The 22,029-nt window shown below is 44.2% G+C and overlaps 1 protein-coding gene across 1 annotated transcript in view; it reads left to right on the forward strand.

Moving 5' to 3' along the window:
• Positions 1-12,445: 12,445 nt before the first annotated feature.
• Positions 12,446-22,029, forward strand: part of LOC311064345 (uncharacterized protein) — a gene marked incomplete at its 5' end in the record, with an annotated part of 40,341 nt that continues 30,757 nt past the window's right edge. Inside the window, 11 exons of the mRNA XM_084084177.1 lie at positions 12,446-12,693; positions 15,147-15,229; positions 15,681-15,983; positions 16,072-16,299; positions 16,939-17,268; positions 17,721-17,975; positions 18,449-18,709; positions 18,865-18,961; positions 19,065-19,122; positions 19,477-19,706; positions 19,943-20,006. Of these exons, the coding sequence (XP_083940303.1) occupies positions 12,446-12,693; positions 15,147-15,229; positions 15,681-15,983; positions 16,072-16,299; positions 16,939-17,268; positions 17,721-17,975; positions 18,449-18,709; positions 18,865-18,961; positions 19,065-19,122; positions 19,477-19,706; positions 19,943-20,006 (2,157 nt within the window). The remainder of the gene's footprint in view (positions 12,694-15,146; positions 15,230-15,680; positions 15,984-16,071; positions 16,300-16,938; positions 17,269-17,720; positions 17,976-18,448; positions 18,710-18,864; positions 18,962-19,064; positions 19,123-19,476; positions 19,707-19,942; positions 20,007-22,029) is intronic.

The following is a 22,029-nucleotide window of genomic DNA, read 5'->3' on the forward strand; positions in this document are numbered from 1 at the left end:
CCTGATTTTTTACATAAAAAAATCCCAAATTTGATTTTGTTGTTTAAATAATGTAAATCCAATGAGCTTACCGTAGTGTTTCTTGACCATCTCTGTATAGACCAGTGGTCTATCCAGCACCTCAGCTATGTCTGATACCTGGCGAGCGGTGTATTCGTCTGTAAAATAAAAATAAATAATTTACCATAAAAGTGGTTTGTCTACTGTCTGAATATCTCTAATGCAATGTCTTAGTGCACTAATGTGAATCCCATATGTCCATGTACTTTGATTGATTTCCAATGTTAATGGGGTAATTCACTTCAAAACACTTCTGGGGTCATTTTAATGTCTATTCAGGCTTTCGTGTGCACTCCAGACAGTTGCTCGATTCAATATTTAGATACTTGATATTCATTTGATCAAACACTGTCCCCTCCTAAGCCCATTCAACTTCTGACTCCATGTTAATCATGTTAGACTCACTGAAAACACACTCTGGTTCTGGTGACTGATTGTCCTTTGAGGTGAAGAATTAATTAATAAAAAAAAACATTCTTTAAAAAGAAAAGTAAAATTGTAAGCACACAGATTCTGTGCCTTTATAGATAGACTAGGGCTATTCCTGTTTGGAACGGTTTCCCCTTGGATATGCAATACCGTTGTACTCGTTGTCAGCATACGCACGCACACAGAGAGAGAGAGAGAGAGAGAGAGAGAGAGATTTTGGGGGTTTCTGTTCTGAACAAAAGAGAGATATGCAGGGGAAACACAGACCCTAAATGTGGAAAAAGCAAGCTCAAAATCCTCTGTCTTTGGAGGGTGTGAGTACAATGGCTTCAGCTGTATGTGTTTGATCAAACCTAGCTAGTATAGCAGAAGGAGTTGAACTTATCCAGCAGATGACAGCAAAGACATGCAGTTTAGTCTCATAAGGTAAAGGATAACATGCTGAACAGTGGTTCTCAGTCCTCAATCAAATAACTGCTCTCACCTGGTGTCCTAGGTCTAAATTAATTGATACGATGACTAAATGGTAAGTTGCATTATTCAGACTATTAGTCATTGAGAGAGAAAGAAGAAAGAGTAAAATTCATGAAAATCAATACACATGGGATTTACCATGATTTTGTCTCCTTATGAGTGACTTTTACATCATGAACCCTCAAGAAGTATCAGTTTGCCTTTGGTAGGCCCAGTCGGTGCTGAGTATTTAGGTATGATCTCACACCCAACTGGAACAAACTTCCAGAGGATCTGAGACTTACACCAACTCTGACAAGTTTTAAATACAGACTAAAAGCTTCTATGTGCTCCACTGCAGTTTATTAAAATATTCAGCATACAGTACTAAAATACTGATTATTGAGTTAATAAATACTTGGTTTCTTCTGATACAAAATGGTAAATTCTAAGTTGTGAATTGTTCATACTGAAAACTGCACACTGAAAGAATAAAGAGAAAGGGCATTTGGGATTACTACAAACAGGGTGCATCTAGACAAGTATTCATGGACACTAGAACATCTTGGCAAGTGAATGTTGAAGTTCTGTTCAGAGGGATTTGACTCCATAATGTTAAGGGAATGTTTGTTCTGGAATCAAATATCTGAATATATGAACATGTTTTCTGTAAAAAAAAAACAATGACAAATTGATAAACCAGAAAGATAAGAAATGGTTCAGACCATTAGAAGCTACAATCTAATAAAGATGTTTCAGAGTTGAGTAAAAATGCACCAAAGAACGCAGTCTCTGAAGCTGTCTAAACCAGCAGTCATGCCACCATTAAAAACACTGCTCAATGTAAAAAACACAAAAGTCACAGATATGTGTTTAAAAAAAAGAAAATAAACTAGAAAAAGTGCTCCTCGGAGCACAGGTCTCCGCCAGGTCAGGTACGTTATTCTGGCCTCCTGGTGGCGCTATAATAGGCCAATGTGAAAAGGGTGCCATTTATTCTTAGGTCTTTCACAGCAATCAGACACTGCATTCATGATTTGAGGCATTTTGTTCCAAAAATGTGTTTTGCTAAATTAGACCTGCTGGTGGCGCTATAACAGGCCAATGTGAAAAGGGTGGCATTTGTTCCTCGGCCTAGTGGGAATGTGCTTGTGAAATCGCAAGCTGCATGCATAGTTTGAGGCTTTTTGTTCAAAATGGACCAATCCTGCAAACTTTGGAAGCCAACCATAGGCAATGAGGATGGAATATGGGAAATCGGACAGATCCGTGTTGATCACATGACTATAGAGCCTGCCAAAAATCCTGAAGGGGGCGTCAACAAGTGTCTTTTGGTAGCGGCGGACATCTTTGAGGGGTAAAAACCAGGTTGACTTAACATTTCCCCCCCTCAAGTATGTCTGCAGCTACTATGCCACGCCCCCCGTGGTGACGAGTCGTTGACACGCTCTATAGAGATACTGTGTACCGATTTGCATGACGTTTGGATAAAATCTCGAGGTTACGTAGGTAACCCCGGTTTCTTTAGAATACTCCATGATATATTCACTTATGGGATATCAGCGCCCCCTGGCGATGCAACAGAGCTACATACCATAAACTCCCGAGCCAATTCATTGGCTGTGACGGGTATGTCACGTGTCCGGAACCGGCATTACAGTATAAAACCGGCACGGGACTAAGTAAACGCCCTCTTTAACAACAGCTCTCTGCACGCTAATGCGCACAAAAAGGGGTGTTAGGTGAATATATCACTCCGTATTCTAAAGAAACCGGGGTTACCTACGTAACCTCGAGTTTCAAGTCGAATACTCCATGATATATTCACTTATGGGATATATAAACCCCCCTGGGCTATAGTCATACAAACCCTCACAGTTCCGCCCGCCCCTTAGCCCCAAGGCCCCGCCCCCCGGGCGTGACCTTTGGCCTCACGGGCGCCCCAGCCCACCGGGCCGGGGTGCGGGAAAAGACAGAAAAAGGTAGACCCTGACAGACTCAGTCTGCCTTATTGCACTAATGAACAGACACTAGTCTGTCCCAAAAGCAACAAGAAAACCGTGACAGACTAAATCTGCCTCATTTCACTAATGAACAGACACTAGTCTGTCCCATAAGCAAACACGAGGAAACAGAGTCCCCCTCCCCCAGGACCCTACCATACGGTGGCCCCCAGGAGACTGTAGGAGGAAAAGGAACCCGGGGAGAGAGAACAGGACCATGCCTGTCCAACCACCCCCACCTTTTAACTAGAGACAGCTGCCACACCCAGAACCGCGTGCGCCATCGAAGACGCCGCCACGTCCAGGCTGTAGAAAGCCGCAAAAGTCGACGGGGACGACCAATTTGCAGCCGCACATATCTCCTGGACCGGAACTCCTCTAGAGAGGGCCCAGGACGTAGCCACGCCTCTAGTAGAGTGTGCTTTCAGGCCCTCTGGAACTGGAGTGCCACCACTGCCATAAGCCAGCCTAATGGCATCCAAAATCCATCTGGAAAGTGTCGCCTTGGCCACAGCCCTCCTTTGACCCTCAAAGGAGACAAACAGCTGTGTCGACGACCGGCCGGCCGCTGTCCTCTGACAGTAGAGCCTTAAAGCTCTTACCGGGCATAGACAGTGCAACCGCCCATCCTCCGCCGAAGCAAAAGGAGGCGGATGGAAGGCCGCCAGTTCCACCGGGGCCTGTGTCACCACCCCGTTCTTGGGGACAAAATGCATGTTAGGTTTCAACCAAACCCTCTTGCCGTCACCAGAGAACCTCATGCATTCCGGGCTCACCGAGAGTGCATGTAAGTCACTGACCCGTTTGGCGGTGGCCAAAGCCACCAACAGGACCGTTTTGAGACTAACGATTTTCAAAACCGCCGACTCAAAAGGTTCGAACGGGGGAAGGCACAGTGCATCGAGCACCACTGCCAAGTCACAGGTCGGAAAAAGCGGTCTAGAAACCGGCCTAGACCGCCTGGCCCCGTTCATAAAACGACGCACCAGAGGATGCTGGCCAACCGTCTTGTCACCGAAACCTTGATGGCAAGCGGAAATGGCAGCCTGATAAACTTTGACTGTTGAAAAAGCCAAACCCTGGTTTAACCTGCTTTGCAGAAAAACAAGGATGCTGCGCACCGGAGCCTCGAAAGCCACCACCGGCGGCGACTGCTCCTGACACCAAGACACAAACATGTCCCACCTGGTGTCGTACGCGGCCATTGTAGAAACGGCCCTTGCCCCCTGGATGGTAGCCACCACATCAGGAGGCAAGCCGCATGAAGTCAAAGTCTCCCTTTCACGGGCCAAACCCACAGGTCTAGGTCCTGGGGCCGCTCGTGAAAAATGTCTGCCCCTCCCTGCCGCAGCAGGTCCCTGTCCAGGGGGAGGGGCCATGGTTCGGTGTAGAGGAGAGGAGTTATCTCCGACCTCCAAACGCTCCATGCTGGGGCCACTAGCAGTACCGTCAGTCCCTGGAGCCTGACCCTCTCCAGTGTTGGAAGGATCAGATTCAACGGCGGGAATGCATACAGCAGCACGTCCGGCCAACTGTGTGCTAGGGCATCCAGACCCAGAGAAAAGTCCCCCCTCGCCATCGAGAAGAAACGAGAACACTTCGCGTTCTCTTTGGAGGCAAACAAGTCGATCTGGGCCCGGCCAAACCTGGCCCAGATCAAATTCGCTACCCGCGGACTGAGGGACCAATTCTCGTACCACAGCCTGCCTCTGGACAGCAGGTCCGCCCCTTTGTTCAAGAGGCCTGGTATATGAGACGCTCGTATCGACGCGAGACGCGAGTCGCACCAGAGCGTCAACTCGCACGCCAGGCTGTCCAACCCCAGGGAGGCCAAGCCTCCCTGCTTGTTGATATAGCTCATGGTTGTGGTGTTGTCCGTCCTGATCATGACGTGACAACCGCGGATGCGGGTCTCGAAGTGCTTGAGAGCCAGGAACACCGCCAGTAACTCCAGGTAATTGATGTGGGCCGTCTGTAGACTGAGGTCCCACACCCCCCTGGCTGAGCGGCCTTCGTGGACCGCACCCCAACCGCTGAGGCTGGCGTCCGTAGTGATGACCTTCCTCGACAACACAGCACCTATACTGACTCCTTTGGACAGAAAAGCTGCTTGTGACCACGGTCTGAGTGAAACCATGCAACGTGGAGACACCAGAACCTTCTGAGAACCCCTGGTGGGCAGAATTCTGAGATTCCGCATCCACCTCTGAAATGGTCTCATGTGGAGCCTGCCCAGCCGGATCAGGTGTATAGCCGAAGCCATGAGACCTGCCGCCTGCATGCACAGCTTGTAGCTGACACGGCACCCCACGTGGAAGGACCTCACACATGCCAGAAAACTGTCTATCCGATCCTGGGATAGATGAGCCATGAGCGTGGTTGAGTCCAGCGCGATCCCTATGAAGGTGGTCTGCTGGGACGGCACCAAAACGCTCTTTTGGGTGTTGATAATGAAACCTAGCGAGGTCAGGTGAGAGACCGCCACCTCCGTGTGCCGCATCACCTCCTCCCTCGAGCCTGCTGCCAGGAGCCAGTCGTTGATATAAGTCGACAGCCTGATTCCCTTCCGCCTCAATGGGGCTATGGCTGCGTCGGTGCATTTCACAAACACCCTGGGGCTTAAGGACATGCCGAAGGGAAGGACCATGTATTCGTACACCCTCCCCTCGAAGCCGAAGCGCAGGAACTTCTGGTGCGGAGGGTAAATAGGAACGTGGAAATAAGCATCTTTCAAATCGATGCTCGTCCACCAGTCGCCCTGACGCACCGTCCGCAACAGCCCCGCCGTTGTCAACATTCGAAAGTTGAAAACCGTCAGGTATTTGTTGAGACCCTTCAAATTCAGAATGGGTCGAACACCCCCCCTTTCTTTTTCACCAGAAAGTATTTTGAATAGAAACCCAGCCGGTTCTGATTCGGGAGTAACTCTCTGATAGCGCCTTTGTTCAAAAGAGAGGTAACTTCCTCTCTTAAAGTGCTGGCTGCTTGGCCCTTTGCCAGAGTAAACACCACTTTGTCTGACATTGGGGGCTTCCTGGAGAATTGCAACCTGTAACCTTTCTGTATTGTGCGTAATACCCAAGGGTTCGGTTGACATTTCTTCACGTCATCGGCACGGAGCGTGTGTCCGTTGCCATGGGAACGAGCGACGCCGCCACTGGGACTAACGGAGCCTTTTTTGTGGTATTCGTTAGAAACATTAGGGGTCGCGTGCCTGTTGCCATGGTAACCGGCGAAGCCGCTACTGAAAACAGCGGTGCCAAACTTGTGGTATCCGCTGGAAGCAGTGGGAATCGTTTTGTCGTTGCCATGGGAACCGGCGACGCTGCTACTGGAAACAGCGGTGTCAAACTCTCGTTCGCTAGTGACAGTAGGGATAGAGAGGGACTGTTCTGAAGGCTCGAAGGAGTCACGTGCCTGGCTGCAGGAAACCTCCTCGGGGCCGGCCTCAGCCCTCTCGATGACGTCACCAACGTGTCTGAGCCTGTAGGGCTTCCCCGAGGCGTCGACAGAGCTGCCCTCCGTGTGGGAGGAGATCTGCCGCCCTCCAGAGGCGAAAGAGGCATAGTGCATTTGTGCTGATAAACCATTGGGACCTCTCGGTCCTGCTTCTTTTGGTAAGGAACCTTTCGCCCTACAGTGGCGCTTTGGCGCCCCCTGTAGGACGGGAGGCTGGACTGGCCTGACCGGCGTGACGTATTTCCACTGGCGCTTGTGCGCCCCCGTGTGGACAAAAGTGTCAATGGTTCGTCTATTACCTTCAAAAGATTTAATGCATGCACATTTTTTATCCCACAAATGTCTGGATTCCCGCTCGGGCAAACCAGGCATTGTGGGCTTATTTTGGATTGCGAGTGTTGGAGCAGAATGGCCTCCGGTACGGGGACCACGCTGCTCCAACCCCCCAGGGCAGGTGAAATAAAGAGAGGTTTTGTAACATGAGGCACATTTATTTCTTTTTGCACAGAAAAATTTGGCACATTTACAGCATTGTTTTGGAATGTACAAAGTCTCTTTTTTCTCGGGGAGCCGTCCACGACCCTGTCCTCCGAGCCTCGAAAATCCACTGTCCTCTTCCCCCGTGAGAACCACTGGGGGGCTAACTCCCACCCGCTCCGCTCGTGGGAATGGGGGTGGGGTGGAACCGGCAATTGCGCCGGAGGGACAATGTCACTTGCCCCGCGCGCCACGGCGAGCTCGTCCTGAGTCACGGCGTGGGGCTTTGGTGCTGGGGGTGGGGTTCTGGCGAGGAGAGCCTCTCCCCTGTCTGTTCCCCGTGCTGCGAGGCCTCTCTGCCTGGGTCGCCGGGGCTGAAGAAGAAGAGCGGGAGGCGCTGGTTGATCCACGGCGGGAGGAGGAGCGACCTCCTCTCGCAGCCTGTCTCTCCATGCGGGGCCTGGATGCTGGGGGAGGGGGGGGCTCTAGCATGCCCGAGGCCGCCTCCCTCTGAGCCCTCCTTGACTCCGTGGAGATGCGGAGGAACTCTGAAGCCCCCAGGAACAGGTTCCCTGGGTCCAGGGGGAGCGCCATCACTTTCTTTCTTGCGTCGGCGACCTCGGATTTAAACCGAGCGAGATCGAACCACCTTGCTCGTTCAATAGCAGCGCAGTCCGCCATGGACCTGCCGATCCACGCGGTGGCGTGGGCTGAGACACGGATTATGAGCTGCTGCAAAGCCTCCAGCTCCTCCGCGTCCTCCTTCCACTCCGCTTTCACCTTCAGTTCCTTCAGGCGCTGTGCTGTAGAGCCGTGAAGGATAGCCACCATGTTCATGGCGCGCGCCGCCAGCGCTGCTGATTTATAAGCTTTCTTGACAGCCACTGTAAGGGCCTTTTCTTTGGGGCTGGTGAAAAGAGGTTCAGGAGACAGGGTCACCGTGTCTTGGTGTTGGTCCATGATCCCCTGGGCCAGCACGGTGTCCATGGTGGGGCAGGCAATGAGACCCAGGTCTGTGGCGCCTGCGACATCGAGGGAGAAGCCGAGCTTTCGTGGCTCGGCATGGCTAGCCCAGGTGGAATGCAGCATGCTCTTGAAGCCTTTAGCGGCTGGTAGCCTTTTGGATCTGGACGGGCGGGCATCTAGAGGATCCAGCCCCTGGTATTCGGCGACGGGAGCGGAGGAAGCGTCTCGTTCATCCGCTGGACGCACGAGTCCACATCTGACCAGCGCCCTGTCCACAATCGCATTCACTGAGTCGTCACGCGTCGCCGGGTCGGACTCTAGCTCTGGCCTAGCTGGCCAGGCTAGCTCGAGGCGGCCCCCGGAGTAGGGATGCCACCGAATATTCGAATTTTCGAATATTCGTTACAGTCTCCATAATCGAAAATGATTTTTAAAATTCGATTTTAATTATATATATTTTTTATTATTTTTTAAGATTTTTTTTTTTTTTTTTACTTTTTTTTTACTTTTTACTTTTGTATGCCTTAGTTTCAATCAAAATATATGCTAATACTAATAATAGTAATATTATAGTCTTAATAATTGTAAATGGCCACAGTTTCAGAGCGTTTCACTGTTTCAGCCCAGCCCAAACATGAACGTAACTAATAATTGGGCCGCGCAACCCGGAAATGACCGTAATAATGCTAAAACAGGAGCGAAAATATGAAAAAAAATAATATATTTTTCAAAAAACGGCGCTGTCGAATAATCGAAAAATATTCGCCAGGGCTGTCCGAATTTCGAATTGGCTGAAGGTCAGATTGTGGCATCCCTACCCCGGAGGCTCCGGAGGCCTCGGGGAGGACGCTAGGCGCTGGTCCGGAAGAGCGAGACTCCCCTCGTTCCTCCTGGTAGGAAGGGAGTACGCTCATGTCTTCTCCCTCGTCCATGCTGACCCCTCCTTCAGAGTCGTCGCTGTCCTCTCGAGATGAGGCGCCGTCTCTGTAGGCTTGCGGCGGGGGAGGGTAGGAGGGAGGTAAAGGGCCGCTAGCGGGCTGCATCTGGTCGGATCCACCAGGCACAGCTCGTGCGGTTGCTGGGTTGCCGTGGTCCACGGCTGGTGCGGCAGCCTGGAGGTGTCCCAGATCGTGGTGAACATTATCCGGGGGCACGCCGGCTGCCTGAGGGTCCACGGCTTGTGGATCGGCGATGCGGGGTTCTGGAGCTTCCTCATCCGCCGCTGGACTCCACTCCGGAACAGCTCGGCCAACCAGGCGCCTGGCTCTGGTCAGACGGGCGTTGAGATGGAGAGTAGAGAAAAAGACGCAGTCCTCACAGTGGCCTGGTGCGTCGGGGAAATGCACCGCCGAAAAGGCGTGCTGGAGCCCGAGGCACGATATACTGTACAGAAGCCGTGTGGGTCCTCTCCTGCGATCAGCTGGTGGCAGTCCATCAACCCGCAAGGCCGTGGTTCCTCCATCGTGCGTCAGCGTCGTGTAGATGCTAGGCTAGGCTAGGCTAGGCTAACAAAAGACGGGGACGGTAAGCTAGCTGTAGCTGTGAAGCTAAGAAGCTAACCGTTAGCACAATTTTAGGAGGGAAACTTTTGGAAAGAATAAAAGAAAATAGCTACGGGAGTTGCTAAAAAGCAGGATTTTCAGGAAAAAAACCCTGGGTTGGTACGGGTACCACCGCTGCGGGCTAAAAGCTGTTTTTTCAAGGAAATCGAATTATGGTTTAGTTTGTAGGTTCTTTAGTCGTCGCATTAGATGCAGAGAAGCTGAAAGAGGGCGTTTACTTAGTCCCGTGCCGGTTTTATACTGTAATGCCGGTTCCGGACACGTGACATACACGTCACAGCCAATGAATTGGCTCGGGAGTTTATGGTATGTAGCTCTGTTGCATCGCCAGGGGGCGCTGATATCCCATAAGTGAATATATCATGGAGTATTCGACTAGAAACTGTAGGAGTAATGTAAAAAAAATGGGTTTTGCACAAATCGGCCTCCTGGTGGCACTATAACAGGCCCATGTGAAAAAATTGGGGCAGATGTTCTGAATTGGCATCCAGGGAGTGTGTGTGCACAGTTTCGGAGCGACCGGGCCAACAGTGCCGGAGATTAGCTGCTAACACACAGACAGGACGGACACACACACGGACGGACGGACGGACGGACGGACGGACGGACGGACGGACGGTAAAACATACTCTCTCGCCATGCCTTCGGCCTGGCGGAGACAAAAAGAAAATTAGTCCAGTGGACAGAAGTGCCTGGGGCAGACTCATCATAAAGATGGTTCAAATACCTCATTTTGGTTTGGGAAGTTGCACACATGATTTATTAACATGTTTTTAACAAATTAAACACTCAATACATTTTTCCCCAGCTTATCAACTGGAATCAAGTGGATCAGTGCAATACCTATACCTTCAGTCACATGTGTGATATGAGGCACACCTGTGACAGGGGACTGTGCCAAAATATTTCATCAGAACAACAAGACCATTTCAGTTCCTGTTTCTATAAGCTATATGATATCTGCTCAATCTCCCCAGAACTTCTGTCTGCCGGGTCTACGCACTAATCATTGCATCTTTTTGTGTGGTGATAGCCTTTACTAGATCAAACCCTAGCTTGTTTATCATTCTGTTGTGAAGAAGAATTTGATTAGGTGGCTGAATCAATGCAGAGAGGAAGGCATTCCACTCATCCTCTGTGACGTGTTTGATTTTTCTGTTATATAAAAATGTTATGTCCTGGTATCATATAAATACCAGTTTAAAGTAGAAGGTCATCAGCATGAAACACCAGCATGACTAGCACAAATGCCAGCTTAGACAAGCACCAGCATACTGTACCAGCAAACACCAACAACATATACAGTAGGCTGGTCACCAGCATGACCAGCAAGTTGGCCCGCTTTGCTGGTACAAGACATATAGTCCATGGGCCCAGGTCAGAATTTTCACTAATCAGGGACACTCAAGGTGGCAAATTCTAGTTTGGTATTTTGAAAAGGTCTATATCCCTAGATAATATTTCAACATGATAACCCTTCCTAAGTAGTAGCTTAGTCCTAGTTATCAGCCTTCAAAGACACCAACCATAGATCCAAAGAATGAAAAAATCGCCTAACCTTTTTTGAATAGAACATGTCATACAGAGGGAAAAAAACATTATTCAATCTCTTTCATTCACTTATTTAACCACATGAACCCTAGCATGCCTATTCTGGGGCAAACATTCAGCAAATGGCATGTCTACAAATTCACAACACTTCACGTTGTGAACAGCATTTTCACTAATCGGGGTCACTCAAGTGCAACATTTGCAAATTCTAGTTTTGTATTTTGAATAGGTCTATATCCCTAGATGATATTTGATCATGATAGCCTTTCCCAAGTGGTAGATTAGTCACAGTTATCAGTCTTCAAAGACACCAACCATATATTCAAATAATGAAGAAAGCGTGCCACTTTTTTTGAACAGAACACGTGATACAGAGGGGGGAAAAATACATTTCTCTCTTTCATTCACTTTAATAATAATACAAATAATAATAATAATAGTAGCTTGAATTTATATAGCGCCTTTCAAAAACAATGAACAACCAACAGACAAACTAACAAACAAAACAAAACAACAAACAACTATATGCCATAAGCCTGAGAGAATAGGTGTCTTTTCAAGACACACAGCCTTAGGAGTCCAGTGTTGCATGAGCATGGAACAGGAGCTTGACCAATCCCTATTGGGAGAGAGTTCCACAGGGTGGGGGCTGCCACACAGAAGGCTCTGTCCCCGACAGAGCCTTCAGAACAAGGTTCAGAACATGGTTCAGAACAAGGTTCGCTTGTTTGCCTTGGGGACAGAGAGGAGGTCCAAGTCTGTGGACCACAGGGTCTGTGACAGAGTCAGTTTATGGAGTAGGCTTGAGAGGTACTTTAATCAATGATGATCATCATCATCATCATAACTGTCATACCAATATCAATTCTTCAGTATTCGTCACCGTCATCATTATCATCATCATAATCAATCAGTTCCACTTCATCTTCCTCCTCTTCCTTCTGATTGCTGCAGGTTTGTAGCTTGCACATTTCTGTGCACTTTAATTTGTTGGCAAGGCAGGAACAGTCTGGAAGCTTGCAGGTCCGTACACACTTGCAGGCCATAAGTTCCAGGACAGCCATTGGTGCTGAGGCTGACAGGCTGGTGGTAAATACTAAATGGTGCATTTATATAGCGTTTTTATCCAAAGCGCTTTACATAGATTGTACATTACATTCACCCATTCACACACACACATTCACACACCGATGGCGGAGGAAACCATGCAAGGCACCAACCTGCTCAGAACAATTAGGGGTTCAATGTCTTGCTCAAGGACACTTCGACACTAACTCTGGGGGAGCCCGGGATCGAACTAGGAACCTTGCGGTTTCCAGTTCACTCTACCCAGCCACTTTACCCCTGAGCCACTGCCGCCCCATGGTGGTGCATGTGGAGTGGGCTGTTCATGTGAAACAGTGCAAGAGTTGTAATTGTCTCCAATGACACACACACCTTCACATTACTGCTATACTACACCCCATATACTTCCAAGCACTGAGGATGAAGGAGATCTGGCAGCAGTATGGCACTGGTGAGAAGCGGCGCATCCTCCCACTGCATCAAGCAGTCTCTCATCTTGGAGCACCACTAGCCAAGACAGTGATCAAGGCACATATCCTGACTGGAGATGACTGCATTAGTAAGGTGGGGACCAAACATGCAGCTATGGCTTCTGACCCAGTGCAATATCTGACAATCTTTGGAGAGGCAGACACCTTGACTGAACAAGACACAGCGTTGACAGAGAAGTACTTGGTGCGTGTCTGGGCAGGGGCCAGTTCAAGTACAACAGCAAGACATTTGATGACCTCAGGGTAGAAAACTATACCAGTGCCAGTGCTGGAATGGATGCTCTCCCTCCCACAAGTAGTGTGATCAGAGGCCACATCCAAGGTGCCTGAAAATTTTAAAATCCATCCTGTAAAAGTCCATCACACTAACCAGCATGCACATATATGGTGCACTTTGAGAGGAATTGTTATTTGATTTTGAGTTACGATTTTATTTGTATAACATTTTGTAGGTCTAAATCACTCTTATTTGCTCATTTCAACACCCAATTAAAATAATAAAATATTTATAATTGTTATGTATCTCATGTGTATGTCTTTTGTTATAAATAAAACAAATCATTATTGAAAAAAAAAATACAATGAAAGAACAACATTATTGAGTAATTGAGTTATTGAAAAATTGCATTGACTTACATATTTCAATGACAAGATGCTCCTTAATGGTCAAAACAATATCAGAAAGGAATTATAAATGCCAGAATTAGTTTAATTAGTCTTATTACACCCGTTTTTAGTCCTAACAATGGCCAAGCTATGGCCAAGGTCTTGGATTTTCATCATAGCCGATGGCGGCCATTTGGCCATTACGCCATTTGTGGCACTATGGCGGATGAGCACCTCTGTGATTTTTCATGTCATTTTTCATTCCATTGACTCAGTTCAAGTGAGAAATTCTCCTAACACCAAATTGCGAACGGTTCTATAGGCCAGGTACAGAACTACTGTGCAGATAATGAATGTGGGGAGATAATGGCAAAAACATGAATGTCCTAAAAAAGTATTAAAGCTACTCATTTGAAAAGGTTATCATGTTTCAAAGTACTTATATGGACCCTACAAACAAAATGGTGCCAAAGAGATTTTGCCACCTTACGTGTCCCTGACTTCTCGTCTGGCCCATGGACTAATACAGTATATGCAGTTCTTTGTCAATGGGCATGCTCACTTCTTATGTGCAGAGCAATCAATTTTTCAATACATAATGAATTTGAGTATTTGAGATTGTTCAATTCTCATTTGTGTATTCTACTATGACTCTTTGTAAGACATTTTTAAGAAAAATGACTTGCGCCAAAGCAACACACACACACACACACACACACACACACACACACACACACACACACACACACACACACACACACACACACACACACTTGCCCACAAGTACAGTAGCAGCCCCATCTCTCATGCACAGTGCTGCATTCAGCCCTTCTCATTGGACTCATCTTGTTGGCTTCACTTGAAAATAGCTGTCACAGTGTTATAGTTTGCGGGTGTTAACTATTGCTAAATATAAATCCAAACGGTTTTGAGTTACAAATAAGAGGCACTGTGCATTAAAGTATAAATGACTGTGCTTCCTCTTTTCATCTCTCCGGAACCCCTCTCATTAGAATTGAATTAACAAGTTAAAAGGATATCAGCAAGCCTTACAGAACAGAGACAACAAAGGGTGTTAACATACTTGGTGATACGATGGTATTGAACATGGAAAAGGGTCAAGGAAGGTATTGCTTCAAGTAAACGTAAATAAACACAAATGTTACATTAAAACAGCCAATGAAATAATGATGTTTACATAAGCAGTTGCTGAACTCTGTTTGATTGTTCATTCAGAACAATACATTCCTTCAGTGAAAATGTTGATTTATGAAGCAAACATTAGCCGCAATACAAGTCAAGTGACTTTGTAAACACCTCTGGACCATACATTACTTACAGAAACTAGTTGACAATTTGTCATTTTTTAGAGCTTTAAGCTGGCCTTCAAATATGATAATGTTTGGCAGCATTCTAAATACATATCATCAGAGTTATTTTTTACACAGGGCGCTGTTATGGCAAAGTTAGAGTAGGCCTATACCCACTTCTCCAGACACCACAACACCACTGCAATTTATAATATAAAAATTAGCTAAACTTTTCTGACATACTGTAACTATTTATGTAATTTTGAAAATGTAAGATCCAATGTACTCTTCATATATTAGCTGTTACATAATATGCAAATTGATACATACACACTGTGTTTTAGAAACATATGTAAAGAAGTTCACGGAGCAGGTTCTTTTTTTATTTTCTTTTTTTCAGGTCAAGGAATCAAAATATAACAGTTTTTTTTTTGGCCCAAGAACCCATTAATGTAAGTCAGATACAACAGTGTATCTGACATACTTACTTACTGGTCATATACAAAGAGGAAGGATGTCAGTTCACACACATACGTGTCAAATAACACCCACAGAGAACCGCTTCTGCACATCTACAATTTAAAATCAAGTAAGTAGCCTGCAATGCTTTTGATTTCAACAAATGGGGTAGTTTGCATTTGTATGAGCGGGAATACAGAAAATGTTGCTTTTAGTGATGATCTTATGAATGTTGTTACTCAGTCATCTTTTTAGTGAGAAGCAGAAGGACATCCAGACCACCATGTTGATGGCAGGAGCTGGGTCTGTGTTTGTGGCTTTGCTGCTGCATCTCTCAGGTATGAAGTGATTCTCAATCATTTCTTGACCAAATCATCAGAATCAGAATGTGTTTATGTACACATACAAGGGATGTGACTTGATGCATTACTCTCACCAGAAATTATTGACAGTGACTGCAGGTCACATCTTTGAAGAATCATTAAATAGTAATTTATGTTTTAAGCAATGCTGTACCACTTTCCAAAATGTATTTGGCAGAAATGTGGCAGACATAAAAGTCATGTAAACGACAGAGCTTTACATGTATTTATTTTATTAAGACTAGTCTATCATTATTATTATTTTAGCATTACATTTTAAAATGAGATTCAAGCAGAAATACGCACAATGCATCCTCTCAGATGCTTCAGGGGCTGTGTTGAAAGAATATTTCCACTGTTTTCCACTTTGTGTTTTGGCTCCTTTGTGCCCAAATAAAGTCTTCATATTTCTAACATTCTGTTTCAGTAGCTCTTGTGGAAACAAACATCTGTAAATTGAAGGGATCAGAGGTGGAACTGCCCTGTTCTATCACAGATCCTACTTCAAGCAAGAAATGGTTTACTGCACACTGGAATGGCCAAGAATATGACAATCTGCAGGAAGTCTCAGGAGATACAAATCGTTTCATGTATAATGGATCTGAAGAAAGCAGCTCCTCTCTAAGAATCCATGACCTGAGAGAGAGTGATTCAAATACATACTTGTGTTTAGAGGATAATGGCCTATCAGAATTGACTTCGTCCAGTGGAATTAGTCTCAATGTCACAGGTACAGTAGTACTGTGTCAGTAATTGATTAATATAAATATATTAATGATCAATCTAATATTAATGCTTCTATCATCCTTACAATGCAGAGCTAAAGGTGTCTCGTGCGAGTTCAAATAAACCTCAAGTGGAGCTGAGATGTAATCCTAGCTGTATTCTGACTGATATTACCAACCCCACCTACACTTGGTATAAGAATAAGGTTGAGGTGGCTCAGTCAAATCCATACCATGTCGACGTTACCACTACTGAGGTATCACAGCACAGTTACTCCTGTGCTGTGAAAGACCATGATTATCCCCGCTCACCTGCAGTGTGTGAGTATAAAGCAAACATACGGCATCAGATTACATTAATATTAATATGTATGTGATTTTAATAATGTTGGTCAAAATGTGCCAACTACTTTCACACTGAATTTATTTCTGAATCATAATGTATCAATATTGCTTGATCCAAAAGAAATTCTCATGTGTAATCTCACACAGATGAAACATCTACAACCAAATGTATTTGTTTAAATAACTAATCAATTTGAATATGACTCCGTATTGATGCTAATAGGGGATAAATGCAGTGTTGAAATAATCCAAATGAAAAGAAAATAATTATTCTGGCGTTAAAGCCACACTAAAACATACAGTGAAGAAAACACAGGTGTCAGTGTAATAAACTGGAAAGGCTATGAATTCTAATGCGATAATATGGTTATAATATATTATTACCAAATATTTAATCGATGAAAGTAAACATTTCTGAGATCAATAAATGTAGACTGGGAGAAAATAATTATGGGTGAAATGTTCCTGTAGATACTCAAAATATATATTATTTGATAGAATGTTTCAGTACAAGGAATTAGCCAACGCTCATGATATTAAATGTTATTTAATGAAATGCAATTTAAATACATTCAAATGTAACCCTGACCATAATTTGTACCATTTCTGATTCAGGTGCTGTTGATAACTGCTGGAGTGTGAATTACAACAAGACGAAAATCTGTGCCCTGGAGGGCACTTCAGTGGAAATGTCCAGTTATTACTCATATCCCAGGGATTTTAAAGTGAATGAAACATTCTGGTACACTGAATGGAACACAAATCTGTTTTCTAACCCCAAATATAACGGTCGTTTAGAGTACAATGGGTCCATGATGAACCAGCATAAACTGATTCTCAAAAACGTGACAGAGAACGATTCTGCACATTACAAATTCAGATTTCTAACAGATAAACCAAAAGGCAAATATGTTGGTGATCCTGGAGTGACCTTAAAAATAACCTGTAAGTAACAAAAAACTCTTTCATATGAAATTCTAACGTTAATTTCTCTCTATGTTTCTAATTAGACATGCCACAGTTAATTGATTAAACCAGTAGTTCTCAAACTGTTCGTGCCAACGACCCCAAAATTGATATATATTTGGCCGCGGACCCCCATCTGAAAATGTTTTGTGCCAGGGACCTCCTGAAGAGAATATTCATGATTAAGAAGAAAAAAAAGCAGATGTACAAGCTTCTATCTGCTACTTTTTTATAGCCAACATAAAAATGGATAAAGTGGATAAAATGTTTGTGACGCTAAATTAACTATTTTGCCGGGGACCCCTTGGAACCCCCCAAGGACCTCTGGGGGGTTCACGGTCCCCACTTTGAATACCAAAGGATTAAACAAACTATAGACCTGTATCATGGTCCCCATACCAAATGATGATTTTATAACATTTACCCATCAGCTCTGACAGTGACAGTGACTCCTGCTACCATGGTAACAGAGGGACAGAGAGTGACACTGTCCTGTACAACCAGCTGTCCTCTGAGTGACTTCATCCCCATCTACATCTGGTACCAGAACCATCTGTTTCTAAAGCAGAACCAACACAACTATGTGACTCTAGACCCAGTGCTCAGTCAGCATGCGGGAAACTACTCCTGTGCTGTCAAAGACCAAGAGACTCTCAGAAGTCCAGAAAAGACTCTCAATGTCAGATGTAAGTATAAAAATGTATTTAAATAATATATAGATAATCAATAAATATACAGTATTATTTAAAATATTTATTGAGCTGTATTTTCTTTTCTTTTTTTACAGTATATGTAACAGTGAATGTCAACCTTTAGCCCAAAGGTCCTGTTACACACAGGGAGAGTATAATTAACTCTCCCATTATTAATAACAAATTAACAATAGAAATGGTTGTGAATACTTCACATCAAACAATTAATTTGCTGATGCCTCATTCATATGTTGATGCTTTTATTCTCGGTAAAAATTGAACTTGTCTCTAAAAAATAATTACATCGCTTTATTGTCTCGTAATATTCACGTTGATGTACGAATGACACATATAAAACAAGCACAATCTTTATATGTTTTTAAATGTATTACTACTACAAGTTCATCATTAGCTCTTCCCACAAAGCCAAGTTTACTACAGTATTGTATGATATAATTTCAAATCAGACCATCCAAAGACCCCCTTGGTGTCAGTGAGCCCCTCTGGTGAAATAGAGGAGGGCAGTTCAGTGACTCTGACCTGCAGCAGTGATGCCAACCCACCAGTGAACTCATACGTCTGGTACAAGAAGAGTTCAACGTCATCAGTGTCTTTGGGACAGAACTACGTCATCCTAAACATAAGCCTTGAGGACGGTGGAGAGTACTATTGTACAGCCACAAATGAACTAGGGGCTAGAAACTCTACTATCAAACTCATCACTTTAAGTAAGGATTTTTAATTTGTTTACCTAAAGAAACAGGCAAGTACAATATATTAAAAAAATAAAATGGGTATTTCGAGTATTTTAATTTTTGTAATTACAATGCCATACTAATTTACACCTGTGTTTACATTTTCATACCTCATGTACCCTCTCCAGATAAAGGGACATCGAATACAGGTAAAGTTGTGGCTGTAGTCATCACTGTATTCTGCCTCTTCCTGTTTCTTCTATTGCTCATCTACCTGGGGATCAGGTAACATAATACAAAAACATTTAACATTAACATTTCCAGCCAATGTACACTGTGCTTATTAACATCTGGTACAATGGTTCATTGATTCACGGACGCAATTCAGGAAGAAGAAATGTCTGAAGTCTGGTACTGAGCCTAGTGACCCTGTACAAAGTGGACAGGTGAGGATGAAAACTGAAGGGATGTGCATGTGCATGTGTATGTGTATGTGTATGTGTATGTGTATGTGTATGTGTGTGTGTGTGTGTGTGTGTGTGTGTGTGTGTGTGTGTGTGTGTGTGTGTGTGTGTGTGTGTGTGTGTGTGTGTGGAGTGTGAGATGCAAATAATTCACTGCTCTTTGTTAACTATAGCCCTACTGTATATGTATGTATGCATGGATACATATCTGTTGCGAGAGGGGGAGTAAGGAAAGAAGTGAGAGTGAAAGAGAGATATAGAGACGGGGGTATGCTGTGTAAGAACTAAATAAGACACAGAAATGTCATCATCTTGTCTGTCTTTGATGTCCATCAGCGAGTGTCTGTCCCTGAGTGTGGCAACGTCTCAGCCACGACCACAAGTCCTTCCTCTGCAGAACAGACACAAACCCCAGAGCCACAGGATGATGTCAACTACTCCACCGTACACTTCTCTCGCCCTAAGAACCAGGAAGTGCCTCCATATTCCAATGATCAGATGCAGAGGGATGAAGGGGATGTGCAGTATGCCACTGTCAACTTCAACAAGCCCAGTGCTTCCCCCCGGTGAATATCTCCTGTCATTACAACTTACTCAACCTCTTTTCAACATGTAACAATGTTTATTTATGCTAATGATGTTTCCTTTTGTTTGGGTATTAAAGCAATGTGTTGTAAGTAAAGTGTAATATTCTATTATTGTTATTAGTATTCCCTGACTTACACAACTAGAACACACCACACATCAAAATCACACAGAATTGTCTTTGCAAGGAAATTAATTTGTTCTTTTGTGTCATCAGACCCAGAGGACAGGCTACTGAGGATGTCTCTGGCTTGTACGCCACAGTCAGCAAACCACCCAGAGTTTGAAGACAACAGATCACACTCCTACTCTGTGTCACAGACAATATATTTAACCTGCTTTCGCTGCCGCTTTTATGCAGATGACTTGACTTTGAGTTAGAGCGCAGGCAGGGTTTTAGGGATTTCTCAAGGGCAGGACTTTTCTTGTCAGATGTTTTGCATGTTTGTTTGCGGGAATTGAATGTGTGACGTTTTGATTTTGTCGTGGTCTCTGGGCTTCTCCTCAGGGCTCCAAGCTAACCACAGACTGGTCACTCAGATACAGCTGTGACCTGCTAAACCACTGCTTGTAACATGGAGTAACTTACTGTATCAGAATCAGAATCAGAATAACGAATAACTTTATTGTCAACTCTGTTAACACAGGTTTACAGGCGTAAATAAATGGGTGAAATTTGTTTTTGTACAAGATCCATCATTTTGTACTTTTCGGAAGAAAAAAAGTCAGAGGGGAGGGGGCCAAAGGCATAGGGAGAGCAAGGAAAAAATAAAACAGTAAAGAAACATATCGAAAAGAAACAAAATCAAATATGTCTAAATATTCACATAGCATAAAAACAACCAGCAGGTACATGAGGATAAACATAAGGTGCAAAAGAGGTGACACATACTGTAGGTCCACATAGCAGCAGGTAATACATGAGATTAGACATAAGGTGCAGAGAAAGGTAGCAAGGCATTGGCAGATCCACTTAGAATGGTAAGGCTTGTAAAGCATCATTTGGACACCTAATGTTAACATTACATGTATTGATGTTACATTCACACTTAACCACTGTCATATAATTGTTAATGTGTATCTGTGTGTTAATTGACTGAGGATACAGACGTAATAGAGTCATCGACATATTTACTGTACATAGAATTGGCTTGGGATATGTTATATGTGAGTTATATGTGTATATTATATGAGTATATTGTATATGAGTTGATTTATGATTTGGGTTGTCTTTTTTATTATTCATGTTTCAAATAAAATGTATTACAATCTATATGTAATCATACTGCTGTTGTTTCCTTGAAGTACTCCAACATCTAGCCAAACTGAGAAACTATTGATTGAGCGTAAACAATTTTATTATATAATATTATATATATATATATATATATATATATATATATATATATATATATATATATATATATATACATATGTGTGTATATATATGCATATACGTGGAATTCGTCCTCTGCATTTACCCATCCTATAATCACTAGGAGCAGTGAGCAGACGTTCGCCCGAGGAGCCGGCGCTCGGGGAGCAAAGGTAGTGATGCAGCCAGTCAGGGTATTCTGAATTGTGAACATTGTACAAGTTGCACAGTTTTCTGGAGATGTGAGTTTTTTTTAAGTTCACACATTCTTCTGCTATCTGCCTGTTATGTATTGTCCTATTTCGTCAATGTCCTATAGCTCTAATATCTTATTGCACTAAATGTGAGACATGTTGTATGTACTTAGTTTGACATGTAGGTCACCCGAATATCAGAATATAAGGAATTAACCGCATTACGTTGTATTTCTGCTTGGTAGTTCCAGGTGAACAAGCAATGCACTGGCTTCCAGCGTCCAGCTGAGCAACATTTGCCAATTGAAAGAGAAACTGTACTCTGTTGATATAAACACACCTCGTCCAGAAGATGGCAGCATATCTCATATTGCAAGACTCATATTGGAAATGAAGTCAGGGACAGACGTAGGCTATAGGAATACTAATAGGTTAATAATTTGCTAATGTGAGTTATGTGCTTAATGTTTCTTGACCTGTATAGACCAGTGGTTCTCAAACCTTTTAATTTCAAGGACCCCCATAACTCTGGAAGTGTACACTCTCAGAGTTACAGACCTGTAAGAGAGTCCATTTGGAACCCCCCCCAAAGGAACCCTGAGGGTCCATGAACCCCACTTTGAGAACGACTACTGTTATATACTGTTGTCTTTAATGTATTATCCATTGTATTCAGGACTACAATTCTCTTGATGTTTAGTCACACATTCAAATGTAAAGGTGTTCTGTATTAAG

This window comes from Gymnoscopelus microlampas, assembly GCF_963454915.1.
Source record: "Gymnoscopelus microlampas genome assembly, chromosome: 17".
In the NCBI taxonomy this organism is placed as follows: domain Eukaryota; kingdom Metazoa; phylum Chordata; class Actinopteri; order Myctophiformes; family Myctophidae; genus Gymnoscopelus; species Gymnoscopelus microlampas.